The 21,687-nt window shown below is 38.4% G+C and overlaps 1 protein-coding gene across 4 annotated transcripts in view; it reads left to right on the top strand.

Annotated features, from left to right (window-relative positions):
• Positions 1-21,687, top strand: part of NOL4 (nucleolar protein 4) — a 188,126-nt gene that overhangs the window by 35,311 nt on the left and 131,128 nt on the right. For all 4 annotated transcript variants that reach the window (XM_030266146.4, XM_012572082.5, XM_012572084.5 and 1 more), the window contains exons 2-5: positions 7-156; positions 10,541-10,652; positions 11,155-11,267; positions 15,862-15,994. In XM_030266146.4, the coding sequence (XP_030122006.3) occupies positions 7-156; positions 10,541-10,652; positions 11,155-11,267; positions 15,862-15,994 (508 nt within the window). The remainder of the gene's footprint in view (positions 1-6; positions 157-10,540; positions 10,653-11,154; positions 11,268-15,861; positions 15,995-21,687) is intronic.

Here is a 21,687-nt window from a genome sequence, read left to right as displayed (position 1 = left end):
TTTCAGGATGGAGTAGGTGTAGATGAGAAGCTATCTTTACGGCGGGTGGCTGTCGTAGAAGATTTCTTTGACATTATCTATTCCATGCATGTGGAAACTGGGCCCAATGGAGAACAAATCAGAAAACACGCTGGACAAAAGAGAACATATAAAGCAGTAAGTAAAAAAAAAAAAAAAAACCAGCTAAAAGTGAACATGAATCTCTGAAAATATGAGTTATTTGGGTTTAGTCACATGGCATGAGATTTGTGAGGTTTTTTTTCCAACTAGATTAGTATTGACATCCTCACTCTCAAATTGATTTCAGAGATCTTTCATTAGTGCATGAAAACATATTGTTTCGAAATCACATTTACTGTGTAATAAGGGCCACATCCACTGAATTCACTAGACATTTTCTCATTTGTACAGAAGAGAATTTGCTATTTCTATAATGGTTTCACAATTTTTTTTCTAATATCTCTGTATTAATTAATTGCTATTAAATGGATGAAGTGTTAAAGAAGACTTAGAAGGTATTGTCACAACTTGACTAAATGGATTGCTGTATTTTAGCAGATAAATGAAGGCGCCTTAAAGGTTATTGCCACAGACTAAGTAATACTTAATGGTTTAATGATATGAAAGCTTGTAAATGTCCTAAATTCAAAGGGCTGGAAAACTACTAGGTATAATAATGAAAGTGTTGAGGGGCCACCTCCCATACCTGCATAAACTGGCTGAGTAGAGAGAAAATATAATTTAAAAAATTTTAATTGCATCAGTACAGTCTTAAAATATATATATAAATAGCTTTTGTAATTAGGGACGCAAATATAACACTTTACCATCCTATGGAGAACTAATGAAACATTTACTACACTTCCCCAAGGTGCTTAAAATGCATGGTCTTGCCTGGATTTGGGTGACTGACTTTCCATGTACAGGGCTGTGATAGTGCCAGGCACACTCAGTGGTTGATCCTGATCCACCTGCCCAGCTGTTTCCAGTTGCTGAAGCACCAGGGGCTAGTCCATGGTGGCAGGGCAGGGGTGCCCAGCCAGGGCCCATACACACCCCTAGCCAGACTGCAGGCATCCAAGACACCTCTCCCCCTGGTCCCAGTGGGATGAGGTGGGCAGGGAGCTGTGGACAGGGCCCTGAGGTGACCTATAACCCTGAACACAGTTCTTCATCTTAAAAACAGCCTGCAGTTATGTGAGCTGTTTTCATCAGAGGTCACCAGAATATGGGGAAGCTCCAGGTTTGATTCAATTTTAGCTGTAAGAAACAGCTGTTTTTCCATTACTGTTTCTTTCACCCATAGAGCAATGTTTTCTCTGTGTCTGTGAATCCCTTCACATATATTTTATTTATAGGCTATTTCAGATGGTTTGTCGAGGGATAAGCTCTTGGCAAAATTTCTTATAATTTGTTCCCAGAGGTATTGACCTTAAGATAGACATATGAAGACATCTTTCATCTGGGGGTGCTTTTGTAAGGCTTGGAGTGTTATTTCAGGGTGAACTAATGCAAACTCTCTAAATTAATTTTCATCTGGCACCTCAGCCATTTTGATACTTCATCTTCTTTTTCAGAAAGCATTAGAAAAGTGATATTTTCCATTGACCTTTCTCTTTCTATTTTGTTTTACCTCAGTACGCTGTTCAAAGGTATAGGTCACAAATGTCTTAGAATAATATACAGCTATAAGGAATGCTGCCAACTTTAAATACAACATTCAAGTCATCATCCCACAAATGTGTGCCAAGTATAATATTTACTACTGTAAGAATCCCATGATTGCAGGTCAGATTGTGAATAGCATGCAAGACTAGTGTATCTTTGGTGAGAAGAACTATTTGTGCAGATTCAGGAGCCTACACAGTAGTTTCATCTATTGTCAACTTTTATTGCAATTGAGACATGAGCCTGTTGCATCATTAAGGATGCCCAAATGTAAGTTTTTGTCAGTCTGCAATATTTGTTCATTCATTTAGTGGTATATTAATTTATCATGGGCATTGAGTTGTTTTTCCCAGTGACAAGATTCACATATATAATTTTGAAAGACTTCCATAGAATAAAAAAATGGAAAAAAGACTCCAGAAGAAACAATTTTCAATTCTTGCTCTCTATTCTGATATAAGAATTAGGTTAAGTAAACAGGGTTAAAACTCTACCAGACCATCTGGGGAAATGCATGCTCCTTTACTGGACCTGTCCCTGAAAATGCCTTTAGTAAAATTAAGAGCTGTAGTGTGAGTCTGTTCCAGGAAGCCACACAGTATCTACCTCTTCTGTGGCACAGTAAGGAGGAAAAAGGTAATATCTCAGGTAACTGTATCCCAAAACATTTTACTTTAAAAGCTTTATAAATCAAACTGAAGTACTTTGGCGGGGTTTAATTTCATTAAGTGAATCTGGAACAAGATTAATTTAGTCTTGTTTCTTTATTCACATGTCAGAAGTGAATCATCCCTGAGATCTCTGCATGTATTTATCATGCATAAGCATTCACCAAATGGTTTAAGTAAAGAACTTTTATAGGAGACGTGGTTCACAAACTGTATGCTACAATTGCTATTTGTAATTCACCCCTGGCATGATCTAGTCACATTGCTTCTATTCTCTCACTGAATAACCAAAACCTTTTAACAGAGAAATTACGGGAAGAAAACACCACAAGTTTGGTACAAAATTCATGAACTTCTGAAGTTCATAAATACTGTCATGGATTTTCAGTACCTTAGTATTTCTGAAAAATTAATAGCACAGCCCTTGAGAATTGCTACATATTGATTTTAAGTAATTAATTTGCTTATCTGTGTGTGTCTCATTTTCAGTAGTGAACCTGCTCCACTCAAAGTTTTGAATACGCTCAAGAATGATTGGAAGGGTAATGCAATTGTCAAAGGTGACTTAATTAACTACTGTCTGTATTTACATGGAGTAACAAATTTGGTACAGTTAGAGTATTTTAAATTTTTGATAGAGTCACCCTAAGTGCTGGTGAGCTAAAATACATCAGAATGTCTCTCTAAAAATGTGTTTAGAACACTTGACAAACTCAGGGAATATGCACTGCCTTGTTTATGTTAACTGCATGGAAATGCATGATATTTTTACAACTGATTGATTTGTGTGGAACTTCCTACACTGGCACTGTGCAGGAAGATAGATAGGATGTGGTGCTCGAGACCTCTTAAAGAGCAGAGTACTGGGAAGAGCCTTTCCATTTTAATTTGGGCAGCAATGTACCAAGCTCGAACTTTAGGATTTTTGACACAAATCCTCTAGATAAATTAGGAAAGCATCTGTCCTTCAATATTTAATTTAGAATAAGGTCCCATTCTCTTCTCCTCTGCACACAAAAAAAGACCAGAAGGGAATTGTATTAACTATGTGTGTATGATGTGGGAGAGTAACCTCAAAAATATGCAAAACAAGAGGAGTGTCCTATTTAACTGGCAGGTTTTGTGTTCATTTTGGGTGCCTGACTTATATACAAGGTAAGATTGATGTGCTGTGTTCCTTGCCAACATAACTTTAGGTAGACCTATACCAGCAAATAATCCAGCCATGGGTTATATAAATAAAATGAAGCCAAGAACTTTAAATCATATCCAAAGTATGCCAGGCTGAAGGAATAATTAATGTGGTGCTTTTAATCTTAGCTACTTTTCCACTTCCCAGGGAACTTTGCAAACAGGGAAAACATTGAGGGTCTTGATCTGGGAGTTAATTCCCTCACAAAGGCAGGATATGTGACACAAGGCCTGGCCAAGTCGGTTGCTCAGCAGGGGCACAGGTAAAAGAGCATGTTCCTCAGGGCAAGGGAAAGCAGTGGTGCCCAAAGAGGTCCATGCTTGTCCTGCATTCTCCTGGGTCCTCTGCTGGGCCTCACAGGAGGTGGAGTGAAATGCTGATGCAAGCAATGTTGTCAGGAGAAACTACCAGGATCTCACAGGGGTATCTCTGCTAGCAGGTGCTGCCACAGCTCAGTGTCTAAGAGGAACTGCTTTGCTTTGGGGTGGTGCTTTTCACTCTGTGTTCTCAGGGAGTTATTTTTGTATAGACATCCCACTCTGAAAGAAGAACTGTGGCATCAAACTGAGGATGGGGATGCATGGGAGAGAAGTGTTCAGGAAAAGAATCCATCTGGTGTATTTGGGAAAGGCATGCAACAAGTGCATAGCAGGCTTTCTGTGCCTTTGTAGAACTACATTTCTTGAATTAAACTATTCATCTGTGTCTACAACTTAATTACAAGTGCTGAGGAGTATATCAGAGGTGGGATTTACTGGAAAAAGTTGTGGTTACAGTAGCAGCATAATGCAACAGGCTCAAGCTGGCAGGACAACTCTATGATTCAGTGCAAACCAGGAAAAAATAGCCTTATTACACTTTTCAAGAAGTGCAAATGGTCTGTGATGAGTCTGGCAACCTAAAATATCTGTGTTACTTCTCATGCCCAGCTATTGGTACTGTCAGGCCAGACAAAGTGATTAAGCCCCATATTTCAGAACAGATTTGATTTTCCTTACTTTGTTTTGATATCCTTAAAACAGGTATTAGATTTTCATTAATTTAAACAATTTATAAGGTGCCTCACCTTTCTATGTTATATCTGGACACATTTTCCCACAACTAAGTGCATCATCTAATTGAGAGCTGTGTATAAGTCTCATAGCTTCTTTAAGCACCTTTAATTCTATGTAGATATTCTACTTGACTTTTTTAACTATGAAGGATGACCTAATATCTGTCTGCTGAGTCTGTGAGTCTCTGTGCAAAATCTTGAAACATTACAGCAGTGAACTTGAATTGTGAGTGAGGGTTGTCATGTCTGAGCAAGTGAAATGGGTTTGTTAATAAGACTCCCTACCCATAAATGAAAAAAGAGCCATTGGGCTGATGAGCTGGAAGAAGCAGGCTTGTAAAACACGGGGGAGATACTAATGTGTCACGGGAAAGTAGTTTGAGACAAGACTTTCATCAGATAGGTAGTACATAAATGTATAATATCTGAGGCCTTAACAGGAGCCTTTAAGATGTGGGGTAATATCTGGGGTCTTGGGCCTCATCCAGCTGTTTCAGTGATAAATATGTATTGATTTTGGATCAAGATTTTGAGTAGCTTCTCATATCTCCTGTCATCCTAAGAAAAGCCTTTCTGAGACTGAGAAACAAGGGTCTTTTTCCCTCCCAAAACAAGAATGTGCTTGTGAGTCCCCTGTGAGCATCATACTGAGTGTGTTTTCCGTGGGGAATAATTTTTTGACAGGTTGCAGTGTGAGATAACATCATCTCCTTCCTGATCAAACAGGACTAAAGTAGGTTTGGGGCTTGGATGTTTTTTTTACAGGACAGACCTTGTCCTTGGAGAAGTGGAAGAACTTGAGCTTTGTGCAGGGCCCTAGCATGCTTAAATTCTTGCATCCACACCATTCTTGTGTGCATGGCAAAACAGCCAATCCCTGTGCACTTTTACTCTATGTGCTTGTTCCTGCTTTTTTGCAAAGGGTGAGCGTTCAGTGTCCTGGCAATTGTCCCACTAGCAGGTGTTTCCCATTGCATCCCTCACAGAAAGCAGTTTTTGCTCTATGGGGAGAGAAGGGAAGGGAGCTGTGAAGTGCAAGTTTAGCACATGAGGGAACAGCATTTCCCACAGGGTAGCAGGATAGCGAGCTCTTGGTAAAACTCCCAGCAGTGATAGATCTGATTTCCTATGTCAGCCCTCTATTCTGACCCCTTGCTGAGGAAAGAAGAGGGCTTCCCTTGGCTGGCTTGCCCTCCTGTCATCAAGAAACCAATTTCTACCACCTGGTTTGATGGCTGCGGGCCCAGGACAGATTACCATCTTCACTCTATCCCTATCTTTCTCTCTCTTTCCCTCCTCCTGGAGTCTTCTTTGATCATCTTTCTCCCCTTTACCCTCCTTAATTAAAAAAAAAAAATACAAACACACATGCAAAAATCTCTATTCTGACACATTGTATCTTCCAGACTACACATACATCCTCCATGTTAATTCTTTAGAGGTTAATAGGTTCACTTGCAAAATTTCACTCCTTCTCATCACACTTTTCTTTCCTACTCTGCCATATGTGTCCTAAAATCTGCCTTTCAGTTTGGGACTTGTTAATTTTCCAAGCAAAAATTTAGCTCTGAAGGCTACATCATCACAACATCCTGCACCTAAATCCTCTGAGTATGGGAGAGCATAAAGGAAACTTTGCCTGTTTTCTCTGCCTGTAGTGATGCGGTAAGGATGAAATAGGCTTCTCACACAGACAATTAGGACATTCATTGCTTAGCTCCAATATAAATCAGATTACATGCTCAGGTAGTGGATTACTTGCTTGTGCTAGTTGTGCTCTTCATGTGATCCAGTAAACCAGCCTAGACAGGCCTTCACTGCTGCATGATGCTTTGGATGCAGTCGTATATGTCAAAATGTACCAAAACCTTTTGTTAATGGTGATGTAAGGTCATAAAAGCTTTGACTCTGAAGCCACTGATGTCAACTCATTTTCCTCTCAATTCAGAATTAAAACCAAATATATGTAGATGTGTATGGACTGTATTGTTAGGAAATGCTTGCTTCTTATCTTATAATTTATGAGGCTAAAACAAACCCTGTGTAATTTTAGCAGTTATTGCTTAATGCTCTGGAAGTTCTGTTTCTTATTTATATATCTTTACAATGTAAAAAAGCATATAGCTATAATAGCTGGTACACAAACAGGCTAGAATCTGCTGTTTTACTGATTTCTCCAAGATACAGAATACATGCAGTTATAACACATCTCTACAAGCAGCAGAAGATATACTTATGTGCAATAAAAACACAAGTAAGAGTAAAGAATCCCATAGAGCTTATATATTTGAGAAAAGTATATTTAAAATATATTTTTTTAAAATCAATCCAAGTAATTTTATCAATATAATAAATCAGCACTCATTGGTCTTTGATGGGAATGGACATGTGCATTAGAAGTTTCTTGTAAGTCATGCCAAAAATATGCCAGTCTGATTTGTCAGAGTATGAATGTAAATAAGGCAATATCCCCCACTTCTTTGTTCTGGCTTCATTTTTTCTTAAAATGTAGAAGCATGTGCATATTTTATTTTTTTTCATGGATTTACAATAAAACAATTTTTTTTTTTTATAACACATCACTGAAAAAGATGGTCTGGCTATATATTTTAGCTAATAGCCTTGAGAAGAGAGCTAGGAGCTGGGCCACTGAAGGCAGTGAGAGGACACAGCATCAGCAAGGACTGAGTCATTACTTCCTTCTTTTGGCTAGAGTAAAGGATAGAAACACTTTTTCCTGATGAAATCAGACCACTCAGGTATTTCTGTATAATTACTTAGAAGGTGTTATAGGACTCCACATTGTTCTCTGAAACACTCACATGCAAGCCAGCTCCATGAATTACATCAGTCCAGACTTGTGCTCAACCTGGTAAACTCTACTAAGAGCTGAAATATAGGATTTTATGTTCAGCCTTTTGCTAATTAGGTTGAGCATTTCTTGGCTACAGCTGGTTCAGACCTTGGCCAGAGCAAGCGGCTATCTGCATCTTCTAATGTGGAGATGAAAGGCCAACAAGGGTCTGCACTGCTGGGGGTATGAAATTGTGCAGCTGCGAGGAGACAATTAATCAGCTTCCTGGCAGTGAAAGTTGGAGACACCTTGCTTTTCTATATATTCAGGCAACAAGAATAAGGAATGTTGTGGGTTATGTATCTCTTTTAATGTGATTACTGTTGTGTTATACCAATTTATACAGACTGAAGTCTAGGAATGTCAGTGATTGATTCAAATTATAAAATAAATGAGAGGAAATTGGTGGAATCTGGAGTTATTTAGGGAAGGGCATCCTTAAAACTGTGTTGCAGTGGGAGGTTGGAGACATGAGCATCTGCTCTATGGGCAAATTTAGTTAAAAAAACCTGGTTCCCTTATAGTCAGTGGAGCATACCTATTAAATCTGGGTCTTAGCTCACTTTCTTTCCATGAAGGAATTTCATCTTGTTTGAGCAGAACAGGAATTTTGACAGAGATGCTTGATTAGAATAAATGGAGCATTCCTATCAAATGCAGGGGACTAATGAATCCATTCATAAGCTCCATTAATTTCAATACAGTGCTAAACATGTTAAATGTTATAAGAGAGACGTTGCTGTGTATGTGCACTTTCCAATTTTTTCAATGCTGAATTCTAGCTGATGTTAGGTTATTTTTTGTAGTTTCCATAAAGCATGAGTATAACCAGTGTTTTCATGTTTAGAAAGGTAAATAAGCATCTGTTCTGTAATAAAAAGCAGGAAAAATAATCTAAAAATATATATTTTAGTAGGACTTCCCATTCAAAAGTGGTTTCATTTAGTGCCTTAATTTTCAGAAAAAGTGTTTCAGGCCCATAAAAAAAATCTTTTCCAGTTTTCATCACAGAACAATATTTGCTTTTATACTAATTCTCTTCTCCCTCCCCAATAAGATTTCCATTATATAAGAAAACAACAACAATAAACAGCCTAAATACCAATGTTATAGACATGATGATATATTTTGCATTCCTATTTTATAATGCATCATTTCTATGTATTGACAAGACACACATCATGTCAACAAACACTAATTTAAACTTCACCTATTTTCAAAAATACTGACACTGATAAAATTGGTCCATGGAGTTTTAGGAAATGTAAAATTCAACACAGGTTAAGTAGGTGACAAGCCAAGTGGAAAAGTGTAAGAAAGTTAAAACTGACCACTCTTCCTCCGCTTAGCACCCTTATGAGGGGTGCTAAGTGATTTGGACAATATGTAATCCCATTTAATTCTAGTTAAATAGTGATCTTCTCCTTTCTATAGCCGAACTTTCATACACACCATCTCCATTCTTCTTCACTTCTTACTGAGACTTGCATCTCAGCACAGTGCTTAATAGGAAATCAAATCCTGCTGTAGGTTTTGCAGCTGGGGAGTACAAACAGATTAACAACTCACTCTCTTAATCTCTCTTGCTGGGTCTTGGTCAAGCCAATTAAGGATTGTCTCCATAATAAGGTAGCCACCACAGCTGGGAAAGAAGAGGCTAGAGATCCATTACAACACTTGCACTGTTCAGTGTATATACATCAACATATATAAGGAATCACAGAAAAGCCATGCATTTGCCTTTTATTGGCTTGAAAACATCTAAGTTTGGATGTTTTCATCAAACTCCACCCATCTAATTAAGCTGCTCCAGTGCAGTGGAGTGTAGAAGTTTCTGCTTATGTCTGGTTTGAATATCCCAAGACAGTGCTGTTGTTGTCCCTGGTTGTACACTATAAAGAGTTTTTCTCTACAGATGTTTTACTCCCTTTCAGGTAGCAGTGTGCTACAATTAGGTCTTTCTTGGCCTCATAACCTACATGAAGGGAATCTATCTCCCTCAACCTTTCCTTCAAGGTTTCCTTTAGGTTCCATCTGCTATGATGGCCTGGCTCCTGCTTCTTAGCAGCCATCTTGAAATGTGGAGGGGAACTGTGAACTTTGAGGGGAAACCTGGGCACATTATTCCAGCTGCTTTCTTACCAGCACTGACTAGAGAGGGATAATAATTTTTCTTGATCATTTGGCTCTACACTCTAAATAGCCAGTATTAGATGTAGTTTGTCTGTGATCAGAGTATGCTGTTAGCTCATTTTCAGCTTGGCACCAGCCTCTGGGTCCTTTTCAGCAAGGTGAAATGTCTATAAAGACAGATGCATCCTTTGGGATGAGGGGAATGCAATATTTAAAACCAGTAACTACTGCTTCCTCTTCTCCCTTTCAAGAGAGAAAAAAATCCCTCTGGTGCCTACTTGTGAATGTGTGGTTAGAAACAATGATTTTGTTGAAACCAAGAAACAAATAAAATCTGTTGTTTCAAAATATTGCCAGATAAAGCAGAGTCTCTAAAATCTACTGGTTCACAAATTTTTTAACTATTACTAAAAATAACGTAGGTACTACAAAGTACAAAAACACAAGCCTTAGAAAAATATTTTCACAAAACATTCAAGTACAAAGTTAAAATAGTAAGGCAACCTTCTTTGCTGCTAATACATCAAGTCCTTTATCTGTCTATGTATTGTTACAACAAAAATAAATAGAACATATAAGACAAGTGCTTTCTTTTTTTTTTTTTTTGCATTGGCTATTAAAAAAAGTCTCTCTTAAAGTTTATCTGATACCATTCCACAGTGGGATAGCGGTTATGTATGAATCTTTTTGTTGAAAGGAATTTGAAATGAACTGTAAACAGAAAACACCCCCCCCCCCACCTTGATACAAGTGGAATTTTGTTCAGTACCAACTGTTTGTAGCCATTAGATGCTAAGTAGGCAGATTGGAGAGATGTTCTTGGAATCCTGCATAGTATGCAGAACATGCTTTCATTGTGCTTCCTGGCATTAAAAGATAATGTGCCTTATTTGGAAATATGATGATCAGGTCTGTTAAATCATGCTCAATCAGCTTACATAATAACACCTATATTTTGTTATTAATTTCAGATTTCAGAGACCTATGCCTTCCTACCGAGAGAAGCGGTGACACGATTTCTAATGAGCTGCTCAGAGTGCCAGAAAAGAATGCATTTAAACCCAGATGGAGCGGATCATAAAGGTAGTTTTAGTGTCAAATAGTGGGATGTAAAGTAATTTTATTTCTAATACCCATTTATACTTTCTTAGCTTAAGTGAGAGTTCATATAAATTTGGTAGACTGTAACAGTTCAGTAAGTCAGATCATCTCATTTGCTTAAACTGGAAGGTAGTGAATCTTCTGCTTTCACTTAAGGATGGAATGTAATGCCATCTGCACCCTCAATAGAAAGATGATTTTATCTGGAGGAAATAATTTATTTTGCTATGGAAATGTTTGTGTGGGAGCTTAAGCATAAGGAATAGATAGGGTATATGGACTTTAGTCATTTAGGGTAGAAGAGCTCATCAATTTTCAGGGTTTGATCTTGGTTTTCCTTTTTCTTTGGGAGACTTCCATTTGTACAGCCTGCAAGCAATTGCAAATGCAAAAGTTAGAGCAAAATAACATACCAGTCTGATTTTGACTGCAGAATAGCCTCCACAATTAACACATATTGCATAATAACTATTTTTTTTTTCAGATAATGGAAAACCTCCAACTTTGGTGACCAGTATGATTGATTACAACATGCCCATTACTATGGCTTATATGAAACACATGAAGCTGCAGTTACTAAATTCACAGCAAGATGAGGTAAAACCTGAAATCTTTTAAGTTTGGTTTTCTTTTCTTCTGTGTTGCTTTGTACTTTGTCTTTCAGGTAGCTAGGAAACTGAAGTGAAGATGATTGTCGATCCCATCTTTATAATTTTGTTGCTAAAACAGTCAGTCTGAACCAAGGCAAGGTTGATTTTAAGCAATCAGACTGAGAGAAAATACCATGACTTATGGCTCTTCTGTGACTAGGGGTAGTGAATGTACTTTGAATTGCCTGAAGGTGCTCTTTCACTGGCCAGTGGAAAGGGTGATGTGGGCAGCATGTTCTCTTGAGACTTAGTTCTGTGCCCAGCAGTGACTTCCATTGTCTGCTTTTAGAAACCATTCTATCAAGAACTGGAGTGACTGCCATGGTGTTCTCAAGGCTAGCAAACATAATACAGTACATGGTACTGACAGTGATGAAATTCTTGGCAACATCAGTTGAAAACTTTAGGGCAAAAAGCTTAATGATAAGAGCAGGAGTTGCTTTTGAATTTTTGAATAAAAAGGCAGAAAAAAAGAAGGAGAAGTAGACTGAGAATCAAGCTTCTTCATAAAAATTTGGGCTGGATTGTATTTATTTCTTCTCAAAGGTTGTTTGCTTTCTCTGATTTATTCAGAATTTTCCCAGAGCTTAAGAAGTGCTCCATCAATTCACAGGCCCATACCAAATTATTTATAGTAACCTCATTTTGCTAGAAGTTTGTTCATTTACCATTTAAGCTGCCAAATGGAAGCTCAGCTATCTGCCAGCAAAAAAACAGTTCTGTGTTCTATGTCTTTCTATCCAACTACAAGATATTTTTTAATAAAGAAAGCCTTCAAAAACAACTTTAACAGTTGGATTATGTCAAGACCCTGATTGACTTCTGACTTGTGCAGAGTCAGCCACGTTTGTTTTCCCAATAAGTAGATATGGGCTATTGCTGGAGATTTCATGAATTATTCAACACTTCCTAGAATGGGGATTTCACAACTCTTCTAGAAATAACAGGATCCCTGTTTCAGTTTGGCCTTTTTTTTTTTTTTTTTTTTTTTTTTAGATTGCAGAGGGTGTAGGGAGAGATCCCCAACTCAATGTTTGTAATGCATAAATACAGCCTGGTCATTTTTATCTTCCATTGAGCCTTCTGATTTTTTGAGGGATCTGGAAGTCGAGTTTGAACTAGCAGGAGAGAAGAGGCTTTATTCTGCAGTAGCCTTAGAATTAAAGGACTCCTTGGTTTCTACACCTTTTCCCTTTGAGAATTACTACTTCCACAACAGTGTCAGGCACTCATGCTGGATCCCATGCCACAGATCTTCAGTAGCCTGAATATTTTGGTGTAGTCTTTCTGGTCTGATGATTGACATTTTTGTTAATCCAGTTTTTCATCTAGACAAGCCAGTGGCAATGATATGGAGGCAGCAGGACTTTCCTTGGTATTTCCCTGCCCAGCTTGGTTTTGTAGCTCTGTTGTTACTGTATATGAAATGCCTGCAGCAGTGGATTTATGAAAGTAATTTCTTATATGTTTTAGTAATAATAATTTTTTTAGGGTAGAGTGGGCACAAGGAAAGTTTTGGATTTATGAAAGTAATTTTTTTGTATGTTTTAGTAATAATAACTTTTCAGGACAGAGTGGGCAAAAGAAAGTACTCAAAATAATCCTTATGTCTCTTCTCAAATCATGGTTTTGCCAAGGTTCTTTTCCCCCCGGACTGTACATTTTTTTGGACCTGTGAACAAAATGACAGGGCAAATTTTGTAGTACAAAGGAGCAAGACATCTGGTTCAAACTATTTCATGAACTTAAAAAACAGGCTTGGGTTTGTAGGAAAGATTTAACCAATCATATATGTATTCTGGTGTGGAACTGAGACAGGAGTAAACTTGGATCCCACTGCTACCTAGCACAATGACTGAAAATCTCCTAATTCTCTCATCTTGAATTCCACATTTTTAAGCTGAGACCATTGATAAGAGGGAAAAAGACTTCATCTAAAAGGAGAACTCAGCACTGTGTGGAAATTTAGAGCTGTGCTGCAGCTCCCATAAAGATGCCAGTGGTTCTCAGTTTTTGTTCCCATGTCCATGTGTCCATGCAGATTCAGACAGAGGTTTACACAGATAGAGGGTTGCACAGTTTGGGAAGTGAAGTGTAAGCATTCTGCAGTGCTGTAGGCAAACAGAGGCTGCCTTAGTGTGTTGTTTTATAACTGTGCAAGTGTCAGCCAGAGCCCCCTTTCTGTGACCCATCAAATTGCCTAACCTCAGAACTGCAATATGTGAGCTGCTGCTTGCTGGGTCCTGCAGGATTCGCTGAGAATTAACCCTGCGTTTCAACAGAGACACAGCAATCCAGAAGGTCTGGGGGAGTTTGTTTTCTTATCTTGCTCTTTGAGCAAGCAGAGTGCATTTTCCCTAAACCTCAGACCCAACTGGAGTGTGCCCTGGCCCTGTCTGTCTGGGGCAGGAGGCTGGTGGGTGCCAGGACTCATCTGTGAGGGCAGTGTTTGGGTGTTTGCTGCTGCTGTGACTGGGCTGCTCCTACCTTATGTAGGCAAGACAGACAGGTGCCTGTTAGAGAAGCCCTCACTCTTCCATTTGTTTTTTTACAAATCCCTGGGAACAAGGTATGTTTATTTCCTTATTTGTCATTGTCCTGCTGTGGCAGTGCAGAACATCTTCACCTTGTGTGTTGTCCCACTCTTGCTCCTACAAACTGGCATTTGCAGTATTTTATCCTAATTTAACATGAGTCATTATTGCAGGGAAATTGCTTTCTGAAAACAAGAGAAATGTCCATACAAACTGGAAACATTGCTGAGACCCACGGGAGGACCTGATTTAAGAGTCGAACACTCAGAAAAAAGCAAGCAGCTATATTAATACCTGTAATATCCACTTCACAACAAGTACACAGTAAATCATATTCTAGACATTGCTATTTTTCTAGGTCAGTTCTGGTGAACAACTTAAAAAAATAGTCAGAATCCTGTCTTGTCCTGTTTTGATTAAAAAATGTAAATAAAAATGAATTGGAAAAATATTTCAAACATTTTCAGGGTATTTTAATTTACAAATCTATTTGCCATATTTTCCTCTCAGTTCTGTCAAGTACCTTTCTTAACAGTGGTAACCATCTCAGAAAAGCTGTTACTGAAAATATATTGCCTTAGGTTTGTACATTGCCTCAGCCATTTCCAGAGCAAGACTTGTGGATACTTAATTTCTAATCCCTAAGTGGATGTGTGAACTTCAGTGGGACTGAAGCAACTGAAGTCAAATATGTATTTGTATATTTTCTGGACTATATCTAAAACTGTTTTCTTTTATAAATGGGAATAATGATCAGGACTTTATTTGTTGCCCTTTTTAACATCCCTGTTAAATGCTCTGTAACTGGACTTGATGGATAAATCATATTAAAGATGTACAATGTAGAATAAATTTGCAGTTGTTCTCCTGTGATTATATTACTTTTTTTTGCCACTGACTGTCACGACCATGCTCAGAACTTTTATAGACTTTCACATTTTCATGGATGCTTCTTTAAACAGACTGTAAGTATGACATCATGTCAAGGGAATTTGACCATGGATTCTTACCAGGTCAGGTTGCCATTTGGAAATATCTTCCTGTGAGTCTTTGTGGTTTAACCCCAGCCAGCAACTAAGAACCATGTAGTGGCTTGCTCACTCCTCTACTCACTCTGGTAGGATGGGAGAGAAAATCAGAAAAAAAGTAAAAACCCAGGGGTTGAGGTGAGAAGAGTTTAATAATTTAAACAAAGTAAAATAAGTACTACTACTGCCACTACTGCTACTACTAATTGTAATGAAAGGAGAGAGAGAGAAGGAGGAATAAAAACCAAGAAAGACATGTGATGCCAAATAAAATTCCTCACCACCCACTGAATGATGCCCAACCCTCTGGTCAACTCCTCCCAGTTTATGTACTGGGAATAATGCTCTATGGTATGGAATATCCCTTCGGCCAGTTCAGGTCAGCTGTCCTGGCCATGCTCCCTCCTGGCTTCTTGTGCACCTGCTCGCTGGCAGAGCATGAGACCTGAAAAGCCCTTGATTTAGAGTAAGCACTTCTTAGCAACAACCAAAACATCAGTGTGTTATCAACAATATTCCCACACTGAATCCAAGCACAGCACTGTACCAGCTATTAGGAAGAAAAGTAACTATCCCAGCCCAAACCAGGACAGGGGTCATTCACAGGGTTACTGCCTTCCATGTGGGAAAGGTAAAGGATTCAGGCAGGGAATATACGGAGGTCTCCTCAGTCAAATTTGAATAACAAGGGCTTGGTATGGGGTCTCTAATTACCAATTCTTTTCTGGAATATACTATGGAACTACTATGTAATATCCTCATAGTTGAACAAATTACATTCGTCAGTTTATCATGTCACATAAATGCTGTATTTTCCTCCTTCCTCTTGATATCCTCTGCTTGTTTTCTTATATACAAAAATGTTTAGCCTGATTACACTCCACACCAGGTTTGAGTGAAACAAATGGGAAGAGAAGGAACTGCACATATAATGTGAACAGTGCACCATGTTTTCTGACATGCCTCTTTCTACTTGCAGGATGAGAGTTCTATAGAAAGTGATGAGTTTGATATGAGCGACTCAACTAGAATGTCAGCTGTAAACTCTGACCTCAGCTCAAATCTGGAGGAGAGAATGCAAAGTCCTCAGAACCTCCAGGGCCAGCAGGATGGTAAGGCTCTCATTTTGTACAGAAAATGTGCCATTGCCTTGTCTTTTTTCCCAGTCTGTGCTTTCATTTAGAATTTGCTTTTCTTCATAGTGTGTTTCATTAGGTAATTTGAAATACATGTTCCCTTTATCTCAGCATGAAGAAGAAGAAATTAGGGGTTTGGGTGTGGGTTTTGTTTTTTGTTTTTTTTTTTTTTTCAGGTTAATTTATTTGTTGCTTAGGCAACAGGTGAGTGCTTAGACAACTACATGTTAAGTAGCATTATCTTACTGTTTATATATATATGTATCTGTAGTGTGACCCTGCAGAGGAATAAAAGGAAATGAAACTCAAACCTTTCTGAGGCAACCTAGAAACTGAGAAAGTAGTTTTTACAAGGAGGGAGAATAATGTCACAGAAGCTGGTTATTTGGGAGATAGGAACTGAAATGTGATATTCTGAAGAAAAGATGAAAAAAACAGATTCCTATGGAGAAATAGAGGCAAAAGATGAGAAAATAGCAAGCAGCATTGTACATTTGAATGTTAATTGTTTCTTTTTTGCAACACAAATCTACTTTCTGGTCAGAGATAAAACTGATTTACTTGGCCTTGAAGGTGCATAGGTATGTAGTCTTTGGATTCTGCCCTTGTTATATAGCAAGTTAAATGAGTCTAGTTTGAAATGAACTTTCTTCTGGATTTCAGAGCTCACAAATAGCCTCTCTCCTACAGACTGTGACAGTGGCTCAGGAGTGGCACATGAATTCATAACACCCAAAGTACAGGTCTATTCTATTGCCATTAGAAACAACACATTGGAATTCTGTACTTGCTGCTTGGCAATTTCCTGATCATATGTGCCAAATCAGAAATGCTTTTTTATATTTCTCTTGAACACTAAATATATGGGATTTGACAGCAAGCCTGAATGCTTTGCACTTCATGTATCGTGGTCAGTTGCTAGCTGGTAAGATATTTAGGTACAATTGGGTGTGGTGAATAGTGGCTGATAGGAGCTGGTGATGGGTTGAATCTTCAGCTGGGTTGCTCTCCAAACAAAGGAAGGAGTAGGATGTCTGTAATAATTTGATAGGCCAGATTCTAACCACAAATACCTTTTGTCTGAGTGTCCTCAAGCTGTCACAATTTTTTTTGTTGTTTTTTTTTAACTTTTAACTAATTTCTGTCTACATATGTTCACTAAAGGAGCAGTTCTGATGCACATGATGTATGAAAAGATAGTTCACTTTTCTGTTGAAGTTTGACTTTTCACAGGGATAATATAGTAACACTGATAACTTAGATGTTTCAAGGATACTTAGGAAGGTGATTTTTTAAAGTATCTGACTTTCACTGCAATACTATGCTGTAGAAGTTTCACATATATAGTTTAATAATAATAAGTGCATGCATGCTTATTTTTGAAATAAAAATTATAGCTCAGTACAGTAACCTGTGAAGAAATGCCTGTCATACATATCTTAACACCTGCTGCAACCAGATTCATGTGCCACATGTAATCATATTAGACCCTAAGTATGAATGATAAAATGCTGCAAATCTGTCACTTGCTATTTTAAATGTATGGGAAGTAAATCCATTGTGGTCTTTGAACTTCAGACAGTGTGATCTCACAGTATGGCTTTAAATCTCACCGCTTTCCTTCCCTTCCTCCCAGATGGTACTTGCTCACCTTCCTAAGGCAATCCTATTTTTGCTGTGTCTTCTGGCTAAAACATCTGCAGACAGAGAGAATTGAAATAGTCTCTCTTCCTGCTTCATTGTTTCCTTTGCTAGCTGTTGTCAGGTAGCTAACCTAAGTGTGGCTAGTTATGGCAACACTGCTGTTTCAGATGTGGGAGATGGGGCTGAAGGAGGAGCAGAAAGACATGAGAGAAGGTAGGGGATGAAGAAGGAGAGGAGAAGGCAGGAAAAAAAGAAGATTGGAAGAAAATAATATGAGATGTAGAGGAAGTTGGAACAGGAGGGAGGGAAAATAAAAAGGGAACTTAAATGAATTTAGCAGTACAATCCCTTCTGCTGTCATAGGCTGCATTGTAAAATTTTACAAATTTAATCCTTAGTTATAGAGCACGTGCACTGAAATCATGACCAGAGCATGAATCTGTGTCAAAAGTGATTCTTGCTCCCTTCCCTCAAACATTCTGTATGTCTATGAAAGTTTATGTCAGCCACCACATTCAGCCTATAGATAAAGACACTTGACATTTGCCTCATCTGAAATGTGTTTGCTACATCCTGGCAGGTGAAAATTTGCTGTTGCATAAGGTCGCCTGTGCACATGCAGTTTGAAATGATGGGGTGGAATAGGACAGCACAGGTCTTCTGCTGCCTCAAGCATGCTCTCTTTGGGAGAATAACTTTTTAATGGGAATCATTAGGAAAACTGCTGCCTGGGGTGGAATAAGGACAGCTCCAGTATACCTAAAGGTGATGTGTTTAATCACTTTACTTACTTGGGTTTCCATGTGAAGTAGCATGTGAATATTTTGGGACATCCCCTGCTTTTTGGTTTTTTTTTTTTTTTTTCCTATGTATTTAAATTGATATGGTACTAGAATATAAACAGTCTGTGTGCCCTAGAGGAATATAATAGTGAGCTGGGCCATGCTACTGAGGGATAGATGGAGGCTTCTTTTCCAGTTCAGTTTATCAGAGCATCAGAATGTTGACACTGTCTACGTAAAAGAAATATGATGCTTTCATAGCTTCATCCCTTGGGGTTGTATTTGCATCCTATTTAGACAGGCATTTTTCTTTGGGAGTCCATTACAGAGCTCATACTAGAAAATTTGACCTGAGGTTTCTCAGTGTGTTCCAGCCCAATACTGTGTCCTGTTTCTCATGGTTAGGTTGCTGGAACCTAAATAGAATAAAGGCAAGTATGAGAGCAACTCACAGTATCAGCTGAAAGCAATATAATTCTACTGCCAGAAGTGCCATGGGTGGTGAGAAAAATGCTGAGGAGGAAGGGCACAGAGACAGAAGGTGCATATTCACCCAGAGTAGATGGTGCTGGTACTGCACAAAAGCCCTGGGCTCTGCAAGTGGACCAAGACTTCATAATAGCTGTACTAAGCTAATTGGGTGGAAAGGGTACAGGGAATTAAGGAAGTAATGAAAAGAGTGGAGGGTTGGTGAATTGTATCCACGGTACTGAAGTTGCTGCAATACTACTAAGGACAGTTCCCACTTTAAAATAGCCTTTGTACACTTTTAAATAACAGGGTCTTGAGTCACACCTGCTGGTGAATGGCTGAATATCCTGAGCACCTGCAGGTCTGCTGCAACGGTGGGGTAAGAGTTGGAAAAGGGCTGCTGCTCTTCCCTGGGGAGATGGAAAAGGAAAGGAGCTCTAAGTTACGATTTGTTCATTCCCCAGCTGGGAATGGGGTGTGGCTCTCTGCTTACCAGTGCCTTAGGGGTGTTCTCTAGCAGCCAGCTGGATAATAGAGCTGCAAATTGCTCATGTGTTCCTTTCTATTTTGCTTGCCTCTTGCTTGCCCCTGTTTTCTTGCTTCCTTAGACATGACATAGTTCTGTGTCCTAAGCTGGTTCTTTGGAGTGAGCCCTATGTGTAACTCATCTGCAGGCAAAGCTCCAACTTGAGATCTGTCTTTAATTCTCCTTTCTCTTAATAATGCTCTTGGGGCCCTGATGTTGCTGGATCAAAACCTTTTGCCCATCTCAGGCCACAGATAGCAGGCAAGGTTCGTGAACGGAGCTGGAAATAAAGGAACTTTTTTTTTCTTTTTCTTTTTTTTTTTTTAAGTTAGTGGTTCAATCTGCTTAAAAAAAATGATTTTTGTAGTGAAAAGTGACCTCTAGATAGGCCTTCAAAGGAGCAGCAACAGCTTCTACCCTGAGTGAAAATAGGACTTTTGTTGCCCTTGCCTGTTAGCTTGAGCCCTGTGCAGAGCAGCTGGGTGTGTTTCCATCCTTAGCGTGGTAGTGCATTAGTTACCAAGACATATATAGGGGGATGCTCTGATTAGAGGAAGTTAAGAGCATGTAGAACCCTAGAAGTGAGGAGAATTAAATATAAATTTGACATTGCATTTTTTCTTGTTTGTTTTTTACTATGTGAGCTATCAAGTAAAAGTTAGGGATTAGTCTGTTTGACTGTAACTAAAACTGAAAGATGCAGGATTGATTTATTTTCAGTATTTCTCACTGTACTGATATATACCAAAACATATATATATATATATACATATATACATATAAATACACATACAACTACCTCTCACAGGCACTGTGTGGAGACATATGGGAGTTTACAGGAGCTAACCATGACAAAACATGTCAGAAGTCAACCTTTGCAGGGGTTGTGCTGCCCATTTAGATGTAGAGATTAATAGGCTTTTCCTGGTTGTAATTTTTCCAATTTATAGAAAACCGAGCAATAATATTTTAATGCAATAGAGGATTATGTCTTCGAGTAGTTTGTAATCACTTGGATGGTGTCAGTTCTCTTTCCTTGGCATGTTCAAATTGCCACATTTTACACAATATAGAAGTAGGAAACCTGACTCTTAACATTAACTATTCTTTTCACTCATCTGTGTTTGTGACAGATGCAAGTATTGGAGTCAGCCACCTAAATACCTGTTTTCTGCATCAAAGCTATAATCTCTACACAATGGCTTCACTTGAAATAAGTAACATTAGCTGATTAAGTTGTCAAAACTGACTGTCTGTGCAAGAGTGCAGACTTGCTGTTGATTTTTCTCTCTGAACGAAGTCCAAATCAAGAGTTTATCCATCTTCTCATTCAGAACTTGTTGTGCTGTTGCACTTCTTTCTGCTTTTGTCTTTATTCCACTGAAACCTGGGCTCTCTGTCTTGAAACATTGACTTTTTTTTCTTCTAAAGCAATTCAAGTTCAAGATATATGAGTCCCAGCACCAACTGCAGGCCAAAGTGAATACAGATTGGTGAAAGAGCATAATGGAGTAAATTGTCTCCGCTGTTGACAATGTATTGGCCCTGCTCTTGATCTTGAGCAAAGTGAGGGGTAGCAAAGCCCCATGAGAGCAGATGATTTACAGCATTAAATCCATGGCAACCTTTTTGCTAGTAATTAGGAATTTTCAGTGGAAATGTTATTTTTCATTAATTTATAAAATCAATTTACATCAAGAGGTAATGTGCTTTTAATTTTTGTTTAAGCACTGAAAGGTTTTAAAAGTGTTCTTGTTCTGAATGAGGTCTAAGTCCACTTGACTTCAGCAAAGGCCCACTAAAGGTTAGCCAAACTATTTGCAGACTTTAGATATCTTTTACTAAAAACCTTTACTTCTTTAGACTTCAAAACAAAGCACCTGATATTTCTGTGGTATATGGGATAGACTGAAATTACCACATGAAGCCATAAAGCCTTAATAAAAATAAAAAAAAAAAAATAAAATAAAAAGCAGTCTGTCGGTTTTCTTAGATCTCATCTCATATACGTTTAGAAAACCTTTTCATTTTAGGGACTTTTTATGTGTCTGGTTTTATTTGCAATCTGTAGATCCATATCAATAAAGCTAAAATGCTATTGAAGTTGTTTATAATGCTTATACTTTATACAAGACATTGTACAGGCGAATTAATAAGCATTTTACTGTGAAGGAAAAGGTAATTTTTTCTCAACTCAATAGGGAAGGTTTGGGCTGATAAGTATGTTAACTTATAAAGAGGATAGA

Source organism: Taeniopygia guttata, chromosome 2 (assembly GCF_048771995.1).
Source record: "Taeniopygia guttata chromosome 2, bTaeGut7.mat, whole genome shotgun sequence".
Lineage (NCBI taxonomy): Eukaryota > Metazoa > Chordata > Aves > Passeriformes > Estrildidae > Taeniopygia > Taeniopygia guttata.
Note: the sequence above shows the minus strand (reverse complement) of the source record. Positions and strands in the feature narration are given on the sequence as shown.